The sequence below is a fragment of the Pteropus alecto genome, unplaced genomic scaffold, assembly GCF_000325575.1.
Source record: "Pteropus alecto unplaced genomic scaffold, ASM32557v1 scaffold67, whole genome shotgun sequence".
Classification (NCBI taxonomy): Eukaryota; Metazoa; Chordata; class Mammalia; order Chiroptera; family Pteropodidae; genus Pteropus; species Pteropus alecto.
The window spans coordinates 3,278,269-3,293,127 of record NW_006441061.1 but is presented as its reverse complement, the minus strand read 5'-3'; the positions used below and the strand labels follow the sequence as shown (position 1 = coordinate 3,293,127).

The following is a 14,859-nucleotide window of genomic DNA, read 5'->3' as shown; positions in this document are numbered from 1 at the left end:
GCCCCAGGTCTACCAGCCGTCCCCCTACAACCGCATCACCAACCAGATCTCCACCAACGAGATCCAGAGTGACCAGAACCTGAAGGTGCTGCCGCCCCCTCTGCCCACCATGCCCACCCTCACCAGCCTCCCGTCCTCCACAGACAAGCCGTCGGGTAAGTGTTTCGGGAGCCCGCGCGGTCTGGGCCTCAGAGCTGGGCGCCAGGCTCCCTTTGGCTGTGGCCAGGAGATGGGGAAAAGCCACGGCAAGTTGGAGCCGGGCCAACAGCCTTGTGCAATCCCCCCAGCAATCCCTTGGGCCAAGCCGCTGGAGCGGATGGGGTACACGAGGGACCCCGTCCCTTGGATGCTCCAAGGCAGAACCAGGAAATGGGGTGGGGGGAGCCTCAGAAGAGAACCAGGTCCTCTCTGGCTTCTGATAGGAAAGAACCCCAAGCCTCTAGCTTTCTGGGCTCTGCATCAGGTGCTCTGCGCTGGCGGTAGGGTGTCTCTCCTGAAAGCTCTTGCACTGTGCCTGGCACAGAACTGGCGTTCGGTAAGTGCCCACTGAAGCAGCAACAGGCCCAAGGGGAAGGAATTGTCACATTGCGGTATGATCCACACAGCGTAGGGGCTGGGGGACGGGAGGGATCACTTTCTAAAGCCCGTGTGTTTCCCAGAGTCTGCTGCGGTCTGGAATGTTCAGTGATGATTCCATAGACTCTTAAACGCATGTTTCACCTCAAGATATGGTCATTCTCAGAACATCACGATGAGGGAGGAGTGAGGCTGTTGGTACGTTTCGAAGCTTGACCAAGACATTGGCACTGAGCACGATCGCGCGTATTACATCATTACCCCCTGCAGCTCCTTACGGAAAGCTAGCCGAGGGGATGAGGAACTTGCTCAGAGGTTTAGGGTCCTCAGGCTGGATTTGACTTCGGGCCTTTGCACTTTTAACCTAGGGCTGACTCCTCTGTGCCTAGGACTCACTCTGAGGGGAGCATGAGCCCATCCCCCCGAAGCTCAGTCTCATTCATCCGGGACCCTGTGAGCCTTTCGAGTGGCCGTCCCATGAGAACTAGACTCGGCTTTGCAAAAACTAACCACATATCTGCTCGAAGTCAGTGATTTTTGGTACCGTTTCACTGAACGAGCAGGGATATTTTTACTGAAAATATCCTGTTTCACACTTATTTCACACTTCTGACAGGAACCAGTACTACTGGGAAGAGCAGCTTCTTGCTAACTCCAGGGAGGGCTGAGCCTGCACGCAGGACGGCGGCCTGTGCGGAGGACAGGGGTGGCGTTGCGGGCGGGGGCGCGGGGCCGAGCTTCTGCCCGCAGCGGCTCGCGGGGAAGCCTCCACTGGGTGTGCGGGCTGAGAACGCATGCTTCGGAGCAGACTGGCCTGGACGCAAATTCTGGTTCCCCCGGTGATGAGCTCTGGGACCGTAAGCATGTCACCCCTCAGCCTTGGTCTCCCCATCTGTCAATGGGGATACACGAAAATGGCGCTCACTTGAGGATCAAATGAAACACCACGAAAATGTATTTAGCAGCACGCTGGGCCCGCGGCAGGCTTCAGCACACGGCGGTTACGCGCTTCCCGCGGTCTTGGCCTCGTCCTCTTAAAACAAGGACAGGGAAATAAACGGTCCCTTTTTAGCGTGGCATTCTACAGCTGGTGACTGGTTCAAGCGTACATGGGTCTGGTTTAAAGCAGAAGCTCCAAACCAGAGGGCAGAGTGTGCTAATGCCCAGAGGGTAAGCCGTACCCTCGGGCACCAAATGAAGGCTCAGCTGACTGTCGTTGTCATCCTGAGGGCTGTCAGGCTGGCCTCACGGTTACTCAAAAGATCTCTCACCTCAGCATCTCTGGTTTCTGACTCAACGATTTCCGGACATTGCTGAGCTCGAGCTGAGCTGACAAGTACATGGCGTAGGAAGAAAGACCTAGGTTTGCATCCGCCCCTTGCTGGCTGGCTGTTCAGGACAAAGTTACTTAACTCCTCTGAGCCTCGATTTTCTCCTCTGTAAAATGGAGACAAGAGTCATATCACAGGGCTGCTGTGGAAACTCAGTGCAGTCAGGCAGGTGATGCTATGTCCTTTGGGACAGCCGACCGTGGCAGAGTCCCTCCTCCGTGCTGGTCACAGAGCTAGCTAGACTTGGGGAGCAGGTGAAAACTGTAGTCCCCAGCCTCCAGGAACCCAGCCTGGCGGTGGCGGCAGATGCATGAACGCACTGGGATCCACCCAACATTCACCAGCTCTGTCCCCTAAAGTCAGCACATCAGGTCTGACAGACGAGTACCCGGAAAGGAAACGTCTGTCAAGGTGAAAATTTCCAGAACGTTGTGAGGATTTATGTGACCAACATAACAAAGTACCTAAGATCAGGACCACGGGGGAAATTATGGGCTGTGTGGTCGCTTGGTTACCACCATGGTGTGCTAAGTGCCCCTCAGAGGGGCACGGGAGGGGCTATGGGGACACTGAGGGAGCACTATGGGGACACTGACTGAGTCCGTCTGGAGTGGAAGGGGAAAGCTGGACAGAAGTAAGGACCTCAGTGCTGCATCTTTCAATACCTGTGAGAGTTTACCAGGTGCTCTTGGGAGTTGGGAAACTGAGTCACTAGCGGGTCCCTGAGTCCGTGCAAACACCTGGGGGTGTGGCCTTCCTCCTGGCACCTCAAATGGTTCGCATCCCCTACTTCTTCACATTCACAGACCAGCATGGGCTGGGTGCCGGCCGGGGCTCCTGCACACACCCGACCCCTTTCTCTCCCACGCAGGAAAGCACACCTCCACGGGAAGGAATGGCAGTGATTTTATTACGGAGACTTGAAAGTGCTATAATTTATCTTTTTTTTTTTTTTTTTTTAAGCCAAGCCCTCCCAAATGTTGGAGTACTGATAGTTAGTAACAGGTTTCTATGACCCATCTGCCCTCTGAGCTGCCGCCCAGGTGTTACCAGTGAGCACCTGGCTGTAGACGCTGCAGGGGCAGACGGAGCCACAAAGGACTTGGCTGGGGCCCTTTCCTGGTGTCAGACTGAGTGGAAGGAGAAGCAGACTGTCTCTCTCAGCCAACCAGCGCAGAGCTCTTATCAGGCCTGTTTGCAGAGCTTGGGGGCAGGTTCTGGTCCTGGAAAACAAAACCTCCTTCTGTGCTCTTGCCCAACAGATTCTTTGTTCCTGGGGACACCACTCAGCCAGAAACATCTTTGCAATTAAATACTTTTGCATTCAAGCTATGGCAGCTTCTAAATCTTTCATGCTGCAACCTCAGAGCCATCCGTCCACTCTCTTCCTCATTGTCCAGGCTGCTCGGCCCCCAGCGCCCCTTCCCCAGAGGACTGAGGGAGCCACGGCCACTTATCTGAAGCTGCAGCCACCAGCTGTTCCCTGCCAGACATTTACAGGCTGGCCCCGGGCCAGGCCTATGCACTCGGAGCCTGAGTGACGAGACCAGGGAGCTCCCGGCTTTCCCGGCATCTCACCTGGGTTTTGTCCTGCCTCTCTCGGGTTTGGCCAGACCTGGGGGCATTTCGGTTAGGATGATGCTTGTGATAAGGCCTGGGCCAAATGGCCCAGTCTGTGGCCCTCTCCCCCTGGGGTCCTGCTGCTGCTGCCCTTCCTTCCTCTCTACTCTTTCTCATACTCACACACCCTTGACCTTGTTCTCCAGCTCTGTGCCCTTGACAGACACATAAATGCATGTCAGTCAGGTCTGTTAAAGAGGAAGGCTGTGGGGTTCACTCTCCAAGAGGCAAAGGAGCCTCAGCTCCGGCCTCCCGAGATGGTTCTGGGAGGCCTGGGACCCCATTGCTCAGCTCAGCCCAGACACAGCCGCAGCACCCATCCTAGACACCACTGATCAGACAAGAAAAGGCAGTGTTAGCATCAGCTGCCACAGCGAGGCCTCGTCCGAAACGAATCTTTAAAAACCAGAAAGATCAGGCATTTCTAGATGTTTTCTCTCTTGAAGAAGAACATGATCAGCTGTTTGTTTCTCGACAGGATAAGAAGGGGCCATAAAATCATAAAATATTAGAGCTTCTTAGGGGCCTCTCAGATCCCCCAACACAGCCTCCCCAGCCCACAGCCTGTCAGTAGCAGAGCCAAGATCAGTCCCTGGACTTGTAACATCCGGGATACTGGGGTCTAGAGAGGGTAAGTGACTTAGCCAAGACAACAAAGGTAGTAGGTGGCTCTGCCAAGGCTTAAACCCACGTCTGCTTTACCCATTCTGGGATACTGCACATTTCCCTGGACAGGCTGGAGGAGAACCAGTGTAAAAATCACTCCATAAACGCTGGACTTGGCCCCGGTGCCAGCTGCCTGAGGCCTGACCCTCTGTCACTATTTCATGTACCGGTTCCAAGCAGCTTGTTGTAAAAGGGCTCTGGGAACAGAGCTGGTGGATATGTCATTAGAACTTTCATGGTTCTCATAACAAAGGTACTGTCACTAAAAACCCTCTGATACGATGCCACCTAGGAAGAACCAGCCGAACCGACCACTGGTGGCCAGCTCGCCAGTCACACAGAGGGACTGCTGTGGTGAGTTTATGCAGCAGACTGTATCGCAACCTTGAGATGCCACAAGCAAACAAACAAATGAAAAGGCAGAATGCGGTTAGCATCATACTATCATGTCCAAAATAAGTGAGCTCAACAGAAAACATAACATGCACCTGACTTCTAGTAAATGGACCCAAATGAAATGAAGCTGTTGATAAGTCTGATTTTTAATTTGTATCAAATCTGGACAAATTCTCCAGGGGTTACTTCTACCCGGCGTTTAAATGTATAGCTAAGTCTCAGTCCTGATCTCTTTAAAAACATTAACCCTGAACATATAAAAATCAGTAGCTATGATCTGCTCATGGGGCCACACTGGGTGACAACCACACCGCCCCACCCGATAACACACAGAACCCGCCCCGCCCTCACAACCGATGGGCCATGCCAGAGACGCCTGGACGACGCGAGCCAAGTGTTTTCCTGGATGGATGTTTTCCCCCTTTGATTGCATTTTGCCCTGTGAGGTGGGAAATACGTACGCTAGCATAGTGGTATGTTTTAAGACAGAGAACGGGAATGTATCACACTGTGGCTTCCGTTCCTTCTGGAGGTCAAGCAATCGTCCGTCCAGGTGAAAAGCTGTTGGTCGGACGTGCAGACCAGCTCTAGTCGGCTGGGCTTCCATGCCTGAAGCCCTGTGGGGGCTGGAGAAGCATCTGGGAAGTGTGAGGATGGTGAGGGGGACTCGAGCCACCACTGACTGGGCCTTTCGGGTCCCAGAGGCTGAGGGAAAACCCAACCGAGCTTTCGTGCCTCCACAGCTGATGCCTCGTTTCTAAAATGTTGTTGTTGAACAAAATAAGATTCTCAAATTCATTACGAACTACGTAATCCAGTGCTATTTCAAAGAGCATTCTTTGCTATCTTTTTCATAAACAAAAGCCATTCCAGTCTGAGCTGGGTCATCTTCCTTCTAGCTTTGCCTTCTCTCTTCCCCTCCTGGGGTACCTTGGGGACCAGGCCACAGAGAGCCTGCGATGGTGAGCTCTTCCTCCGTGACTCAGGCTTTTCCCAGCGAAGACATCTGGCTAAATGCTCAGGCTATTTACAATGCCAGGAGTTATCTCTTGTTACTATCAGCTTGTTACTGTTCAAAGGGGTGATCTGGCATCCTGTGGCCTGGAAGTCCCAGCAGTTTGGCGCTTGGCAAACTGAGAGCAATCTAGAAAATCCTGGAGCTCAGGCATCTACGGCCAGCTCACTGGTCACACTAAGGGACTGCTGTGGTGAATTTATGCAGCAGACTGTACCGTAATCCTGAGACGCTCCCCCAGAAAAAAGGATCAAGCGGAATTAGGTTAGTGTCCTACTACAGCATCTGAACAAAGCTGGCTAGGGCTACTGCGTGCCACCGGGAGTGCATGTAGTGCACTTCCTCGCGGTCTCTGTCGGCACCAGCGAAGGATGCAAGCAGCACGGACTGCTTACGGGGACGCGGGCGACTGTCCCTGCTCTGATCCCCGTAGCAGAGCTGCCTCAGCTTCAGTTCCTCTGCGATGACTCCAGAAGCAAAGGATCCTGGCCCTGCACCTCCAGATGAGCCAGCAGAGCTACAGGACCCAGAATGGCTTCATGCCATTCATTTTTTTTTTAATGAATAAGTAATGTTCCCTGAATAGAATTTCTGGATCCAATAACTTAAGTTAAAATTGCTAGAATAATTTTGCTAGGAAAATTTCAGTTTAAGTGACAAATATAAGAGTTTTCTTTATTAAATTTCTAAGTGTCGAAAGTAAGATATCTTTGGTGGTATGCTAGAAACCGTCTGAACGGACAGAAAATCCCGTCGCCTGGCACTGCGCTGCCCCGGGCGAGCCACGCTGCCCGCCGCACACTGTGCAGGCGGCCCCACGGCACGGGCTCCCTCTCCCACGGTGCAGCCTGCACCCTGATTCTCCCCTCGTGCGGTTCCTGTTTCCAGACGGATTCGTTACTGTTGGTTCCCAAACTGGAAAAAGCAGAACGAGGATGACAAAGGGAACGCCGCCGACGGGGGGAAGCAGACGCGAGCGGGGAGGAAGGCACGCGGGAGCTAGTGACTCAGTATTGGACGGGGAAGGTCGGCACGTGTCCACCGCCCCCCGAGAAGGCTCCCGTCCCCACAGATCCCACGGTCTGGGGCGAGACAGACCCCGCAATCCCAGCGCGGTGGGACAGCCACAGTGCGGCGCTGAAGGACCCGGGGCCTGGAAGGCAGGGCTGGGTTCTAATCCCAGACCCTCCACTTTCCGGTCATGTGATCACTCTGAGCCTCAGTTTCCTCCCTGTTGGGCTCGTGAGGATGAGGGGACAGCGCGTGCCAGGGGTCTAGATACACGGCAGCCGTCGTCCTCACTGCATTCCAGTAGAGATAAACACGTAAGGCATCATGGGAGCCCCGAGGAGGCCAAGCAGGACTTCTGGGGTTGGGGCAGACTTCCTGGAGGAGGGAATAAGGCAGGCTGAGGGCCTTGCAGACATGTTCTCAGAACCAATGCCAGCAATCACCAAGAAATCACGAAGACCAAGCTTGGAGCTGGGCAAAAGTCCTGTTTTCCGAAAGAGAAAAAGGACGAAATACCAGAAATTACATGCCAATTGGCTTGTGGTCAAATCCCAGGAAAATGACAGAATAGATTAAAAAGAGGGGTTTGCGAGTAATTAGAAAATTAAAAGGTGATCAATGAAAGCCAACATACATCCTCTAAGAACGACCTCATAAGCTGGTTCCCTTTCTTGGAAAGGGTCGAGGGGCTGGCAGAGCACAGGACCGCCACCTGTCCAGGACTGCGGACTGTGGTCGCGGGTTTGATAAGCCCTTCCACGATGTGCCTGCAGAACAGCACCACCGACCTCTACGCGAAGAGTCTTGGTCACTCTCGTCACTGCACCCAGGCAGCCCCCGTGTGCTGCCCACCTCCGCGTCCAAGCCTCGGGCAGCACTGAGCCCGCAGGGTCCACGGTGACCAGTCCCGGGAGCCACCCGGCGAGCCCGGCACAGCCCTGACGAGTCTCACCTCTTCTTTCTCTAACTGCTTTAAAGCCCTCATTTCTCCTCCTGCCCAGGGGTATCAATCAGAACCTAGGAGTGAGTGCAGTGTTTTCGTACGTGTTCTTGGGGGAGCAAAGCTGCCACGTCTGTCTGTCCCGCGGTCGAACAGGCAGAAACTGGATCCCCGTAAGCTCTTCATGGGCCTTCAGAGCCCTTATCTAGGACCCCTCAGAGCTTATCGAATGCACTGGAATATACCCACCTCACACATCTACTGCAATTTTTACTGTGAGACTTTTGAAAGACTTTTAATAATTCTGCTTTTGAAATTATGTGTCCAAGCGTAAAACAATTAATTCATGGTTGGCTCTGATTTCTCGGCAAACGTCAGGCATGTTCGAGAATTCTTTGGAAGTGAGAAAAATCTACCTACAAATTGTTTTTGAAAGAAATAACATTTTCATGAAGACTAAATTTAACAATTAATGAATCCGACAAGATGTTACACTTAGCAGAAATTTGATTATATACTTATAAATTTTGATTTTGTAGTTTTCAAATTTGAGAGCCAACAGATTTTCTTTTAGGCCTCAAACACTTTCATGGACCGGAGAGCTCGTCAGCCCCAGGGACCGCGCCCATCGTCCGAGGGCACGTGAAGCGGCCTGAACAGCAGGCTCGAGCATTTTGGACCCCTTTCCCCAAAGGACCGGAAACGGCATCCACAGCGTCAGCTGAGGTCCTGCAGGAGCCTGAGATGCCTTTGGGAACGGACCAGCTGTCCTTGTGTTTAGGTTACCATTTTGTACTCCGGGTCACTGAAAAGTGGTGACTGACATAAAACATACACGTTCATAACCAAAATACGACTTCCTCCAGCCTTCTGGTACACAAGCCTCACGCGGCACGTACAACTGCTCCCCGCCACCCCCTCCTCAGGCGTCTGCTCTCCCGCCCTTGCACAGGACACCCAGGACTCTGACGCCGGCCAGGGTGGGACTCACACCTAAGCATCGCACGTGCCCTGGCTCTCGGATAGGTTCATTTGGCTAGGAAATTCCAGATCCAATTTCAACAGCTAGTCGATTCTCCTGTTAGAAAAAACGTTTTAGGGAGTGGCGAAAAGGCTTTTTGGAGACAGACCATCGGGGGGGATAATTGAAAACAGCGTATGGTTCTCACGCAAAGGCAGTGTGTCATGCTGATATCACAGAAGCCTCTCCCCAGTGCCCACACGTGGACTAAAACGTCCCCAGGACAATTCCCACAGGCCTGTCCGATTGCTGGCCGGCCACGTGGTCCAGTCCAGCTCGTGGCCAGGAGAGACTGCCTGTCTCTGCCTGCCCCAGGCGCAGCCAGGGTGAACAGACATCACTCCTGCCCGCAGAGGCCCCACTGTCTACCCACTTCATAGCTCCTGGCCTCAAGGGGAGCCACTGGCCAACCTGGTCAGATAGTCATGGGGCCACCTTTCCCTAGTTGGGGGGGGGGGTGACTGTACTAAGAGCTGACGCAGTTGGTGAGCCCTTTCTCCATGGGGCCTGGGTGGGCTGGTCAGGCTGCAGCTGGTCTGCCCCAGGCCCAGGAGGAGACAGACTAGAAGCCGCTCTTAGGTCCGGCCTGGCTGCAAGCTGCAGCCCCGCCTCACCAGGAAGGCCATGCACTGGGGACAGTGTGCCCCGCATCAGCCATCAGTAAGTGGTTCCTTGTTTCCCGGGAGGCTTTGTTTGTGTGCCTGACCCCTGCCGAGAACCCCAGAGAGGAGGAAGGAAGCAGGGAGAGGAGGCTGGTGCCCAAACCTGATTACCTCTCCGCTGACTGGGTTTCACACTGGGATCTGGTGGCCCACGACCTGCACACTTTGCGGTCTTGCTGCCATCTCCCTTCTCCCTGAGGCCTCCTGACTCCAAGTCCCGTGTGCTTTCCACACTCTGTGTGGCTTCGCTAAGGAGCCACGCAGGTGAGCTTGGCCATGGCAGCTGCAAGTCCCTCCACGTGGGACGTTCTGGTTGCCACTCCAACGAGAGTGTAAATCAGGTCCTTAGAGAGGTGAGGTCGGGTGCTTGCTCCGCTCGGAGCCGTGGTGCTGCCGACTTAATGCTGGCCCACTGCTCCGGGCCGGGCTGCCCCTTCCGACAGGAGCCAAGCGAAACCCCGCCTGGGCACTCTGCACTGCCCAAGGGGACAGCTCTGCCCGCTGCACACTGACAATGCAGTTTCATTAACAAAACAAGATTTCCGCTCGTCACTTCAACGTATCTTTGTGGCCCCCTCCACTGAAATCCTGACTTTCATAATGCGCCTTTGTGGAAACATCGATCAGTAAATAATCTTGCATTTAGTCTTGGAAATTCAAGAGCAGATACAGGACCTCGTTTGTTGGGGATGGGGGAGGTGGAGCGTGGACAATGTCAAAGCTGTCGGCTTGCGTCTGTCAAGGAAGGAGAACCCTCGCCGGCTCCCGCCCTGGTCGGCCTGCTGCTGGTGCCCTCGCGGTCGTGGGAGCCTCAGACGAGGGAGAGTTCTCTGCCCCCGTTTACAGAAGTAACTGAGGTTAGAGGAACTACCCAAAGTCCCACTGTGGGGAGGTGAGGCCACCCAAGGTTTGAGCTGAGGGGTCCAGACTCCAAGAGAAGGGTTCTGTCCACAGCCCCACGCTTCCTCCACAGCATCCTCCGTCGAAGCCGGACACCTCGCCTGGCCCTCCACACGACACTGTGTATTTGTGACAGGCACAGATTTCTCATCCAGGTAGGACGTTTTGAATCAGCCATTTAAACGGAGCCACGTGATAATCCCACCGCTGCCGTTTCCTGCTACTTGATCGTTTCACGGCTGTCGATTTTTCAGTGCTAAGCATTTTTCTGACTGATTTTAATCCATCGTTTAATTTTCTGACCTTTGCCGCTGGTGCCATGAGTGCGGGACGAGGAATGTGTTTGAATGCACGGGATCTGCTACAGCTCTGTGTGGGTTTCTGAGGGAAAATCGTTTGAAAACATGGTTACTGATGAATGCGAACGGGTCCTGGGCATCAAGCAAGATGGCAGGAGCAGGAGGCGTGTGGAGGTGTTTTTTGTTTCTTGTTTTTGTAATAGCAGAAAATACTAAACACTTCTATACTATTCCATACATACTCCGTGGTTTCAGAAAGCGTGCCGTACCTAAAAGCCTTAAAGGAAAGAACTGCCAGATTTGCCTTTAAAAAAAAATTTAAAGGAAGGGAAAACTTCTTCTACATCATAAAAGATACTAAAATAATTGAAAAATGGGCAAAGGACACCAAAAGGTAAGCAAGCACAGGAGAAAAATCGTCCTTGACACCTTGACGAAGAAGAAGTGTAAATTTTAATGTTTTTAACCTGCCTGACTGGCAAACATTAAAAATAGTCTTAGGGACACAGAGATAAGTCAGCCCGGGTCCCCCACCTTGGAGCTCATTATTGTTGGAGGAACAGAGGAAAGCTGTGGAGTGTGGGCTCTGGACTCTACCCGGACCACCTGGGTTCCGAGACCGGACCTGCCCCTCACCAGCCATGTGACATCGGGGTTGTCACCTGCCTCCATGCTCCAATTTTCTCAGCTGTAAAATGGGAAGACTACTGCCTACCTCAGGTGTGTCGGGAGGATGCGTGTGTCATTTCATGGACAGGGCACACGGCAGGTGCTCAGAACACGCTGGCTAATGGCAGTAATTTACTGTTATTATTCTCCAGTTGGGACTCTCTTAGAGCCAGGGGTTCGTAACCTGGGGTTTGGAAGTCCATTTACCTTCTGAAATTATGAGCAAAACTGTGAGTCTGTGCATTTTTCTGAAGAGGATCTAGAGCTTTCCCCAAATTCTTAAAAGGATCGATGACCCCGGATCATTTTAAAACACATGCCTTTTAAAGAGCTCTTTGTAGAAATGTCAAAGGTAAAGCTGAAACCTCTGATGGGACCCACAGAAGTAGCTCAGGCTGGGAGCCACGAAGCTGACCTGCCCTCTCCCGTGGCCTCAGAGCCTATGCTCACATGGTGCCTCCTTCGAAGCTGCTTTTCCGTCCAAGAACCCCACGGGAGCCCCGTGGCGGCTCTGCAGTGAGGGGTCTGGCTGCTGGTTCGCAGTGGGTGTGACTCTGCAGGCTTCGCATCGAATGGCCTCTCCTGTGCCTCCGCCGCGGTAGGGAGCTGGGCGGCCTCCACGCCTACTGCACGCTCTGCTCCAGCTGTCAGGGACAGACGCCTATTCTCTGCCTTAGTCCCTGGGGCTGTGGGCCGAACACAACCGGAACATTTTTCTCCTTCACGAATGCTCTTTCTGGAGGTCTGGCCTCCCCTTCCCAGGAAGGAAGAGGCACAGGGCAAAGAAGGAAGGAGCCAATCGTGCCACATCTGCTAAGGGCGGCGCGTGGGGGTGCTGCCCCGCCCCTTGGAGGGACAGAGGGCTGGCGGACAGGGACATGGGTGAGGAGCCTGTCCCTGGAGAATGAAGAGAGAAGCCTCGGGGTTAACTGTCAGCGGGAGGCACCCACACCAACCTTTCTTCTCGGTGTTGGGCACTAAGCACAGAGGGCTGAGCCAGACAGCCCCCCACCCTTCTGGCAGGTTTCAGGTGTGATGCTCACACACAGCTGCCTGGGCTCAGGAAAAGCCCGCCTGAGATGTGTGACAAAGACCAAAAAAACCTAAACTTTTCCTGTTTTACCGTCATGTGTGAACTAATTAAGCCCAACCACCAGCCAGGAAGGAATTTGAGACGTTTGATCCACACCGGCGAAGCTGTGTACACCTGCCACCTGTGTTACGCCGCCCCCAACCCCTCCCCCCACGCAGAGGGGAGAGGACTAGCTCCACGGGAACTCAAGTGGAGAGGAGGCTGCCGAGGTGGGTCTTCCCTTGCTGGGCAACAGAGCAGCCCCGCCCTGCCCTGGGCTGTGGCTGCCAGCACAGTACCTGCCAGAGCCGGAGCCTAACAAACAGCTGTTGAATAAACAAACAAACTAATAGAAAAAACAAGCTGGAATTTTACTAGCGTTTTTGATCCCGGTTGGGGAAGTGTTTTGAAGAGAAGCTGAAGCAAAGCATGGTGATATTGTTTTAAAATACGGAGTTTAGTGGCTAAGCCCTGAAAACCTCCTCGCGGTTCCTCAGATGAAGATGGAAGAACCCAGCTTCTTGGACTTTGGTGACTCGAGTCTGTACCTCCTTGTTGATGGGGCTGACACCCAAACACAGGACACCGCCAGGAGAGATGGGAGCGGGGATGGCGGAAGGCCTACAGCAGCTAGTCACACTCCCAGAGACACCCACTCTTTCTGAGTGGGCTGCCCGAGCTCGGTAAAGTCACAGAAAAATCACGGAATGTGTCTGGTCTCCGTTTCAGAGGAGAACCATGGGTTAGGTGTGTCCTAGACACCATCCTTTAAGTTCACGGGCCTGACTATGAAACAGAGAGATAGATACCTCTGAGCATCTGGCCGGCGGTGAGCTTCGTGTGGGAAATACACAGACGGAGCCGAAAGGGAATCTGGTCCCCTCCAAGACGTTTGGAGGCCAGGGGCTGAATCCTAGAAATGTCCCAAAAATGCTGGCTGCGCAGCCAAACTCTGGGCCCTGCTTGGGCCCCTCATCAGAAACGCCAGCAATGGTCACGGAGCGCTGTCACTGAAGAGGCGAGTGTGGGGTCGGAACGGACGCGCCACCAGCGACCTCAGCCCAGGGGGCTCGGGGCTCGGGGCTCGGGGCTCGGTGCGGGCAGTGGGCCGGTCTCCCTGACGGACAGGCGTTGGGGCCCGCAGCGCTGATTAATACCGCCGCCTTTCAGCGGGCGTGCGTCTCCTTTTGTCAATATCGCCAACTTTAAAAGAAAAACCACTCCAAGATCTCCAGGCAAATGATCTCGGTAATCCTTACGACCTAGAACGAGGCAAAGATGAGCTCCTTCTCGTCAACTAGGGAAACCGAGGCGTGGAGCGGTAAGGAGGTTTGCCCAGGTCACCCCCAGGGATCAGGGCCACGCGGGCTTGGAGTCCAGCCCTGACCCCCAGCCCTGGGCTCTTGTCTGTATATCACATTACAGTGGCCCCTCCTCACTCCAAGACCCCCAGTGGATGTCTGAAACCACTAACGTTAAATTTGTAAATTAGACACAGTAAGAGTAATAATAACTAAAAATAAAAATAACAATAAACTATAATAAAGTTGTATGACTATTTCCTCTCAAACGAGCACAAGCATCTTTTTCCTTCTTCACAATTTCATGGGGAGAACATTCGTTCTTACTGCGACCTTAGCGTTCAATTTTTTCCTTTCTTAAGTAGAGAACTTTTACCTTTTGACTTAAAGGAAGCGCTTTATGGCTTCTTGGCATTTCCGAATTGCCGACCTCACTACCCTTGTGCATCGGGGCCGTTACTAGGCAGAGTAAGGGTGACCTGAACACAGGCACTGTGATGCCACGACAGTTGACCTGCTAAGTGACTGGCGGGCGGGCAGCGTGGACAGCGTGGAGACGCTGGGCAGAGCAGTGATGCACGTCCTGGGCGGGACGGGGCGGGACGGCATGAGGTGTCACTGCGCTGCTCAGAACAGAGCACCATTTAAAGCTTATGAACTGTTTATTTACAGGATTTTCCATTTCACGGTGGACCATGGGCGCTGGAACTGCGGAACCGAACCGCAGATGAGGGGGACGGCTGTACCTCCCCTCGCGGCAGCCAGAGCCCTGTGGGAGACTGCGCCTGCTTGGGGTGCAGTGTGTGTGCGTGCGTGTGTGTGTGTGGGGGGGTGAATGTGACTCAGTGGCCTGGAGACAGGCAACAGGGAGGTCTGTGACGTGTGCACGTCTGTGTCCCCAGGCCCATGGAGAGACTGCCTGCAGGCCCTGGAGGACGGACATGACACCAGCTCCATCTACCTGGTGAAGCCAGAGAACACCAACCGTCTCATGCAGGTGTGGTGCGACCAGAGGCATGACCCTGGGGGCTGGACCGTCATCCAGAGGCGCCTGGACGGCTCGGTCAACTTCTTCAGGAACTGGGAGACATACAAGGTGAGGGGCGGAGCCTATCGGTGCCTGACTGACCAGCGAAAGAGCCCCATGGAGGGAAGGCCCGTGCTGACCCGTCGGGGCCTGCGAGGCCCAGACAGTAGACTCCCGAGGCAAGAAGGGCACCGACAGGGCGGTTTCTGCAAACCTGCCAGGGACAGCGGGGACCCGCCCGCCACCCGCCCGCTGCTGCAAGACAAGAGTCAGGCGTGCAGACCACAGAGCCCCACAGGTGGGGCGGGGACCGGCGGCCCCTCGCTCCGGCTGGGTGTGGGGAGCACCTCGCC

General features: G+C 54.1%; 2 protein-coding genes across 2 annotated transcripts in view; one reads left to right on the top strand and one right to left on the bottom strand.

The window, feature by feature from the left end:
* RALGPS1 (Ral GEF with PH domain and SH3 binding motif 1) overlaps nucleotides 1-14,859 on the bottom strand; it is a 229,692-nt gene that overhangs the window by 94,726 nt on the left and 120,107 nt on the right. The window lies entirely within an intron of this gene.
* ANGPTL2 (angiopoietin like 2) overlaps nucleotides 1-14,859 on the top strand; it is a 34,465-nt gene that overhangs the window by 15,317 nt on the left and 4,289 nt on the right. Inside the window, 2 exon segments of the mRNA XM_006917975.3 lie at nucleotides 1-155; nucleotides 14,382-14,575. The exon segment at nucleotides 1-155 is cut by the window's left edge and continues 32 nt beyond it. Of these exon segments, the coding sequence (XP_006918037.1) occupies nucleotides 1-155; nucleotides 14,382-14,575 (349 nt within the window).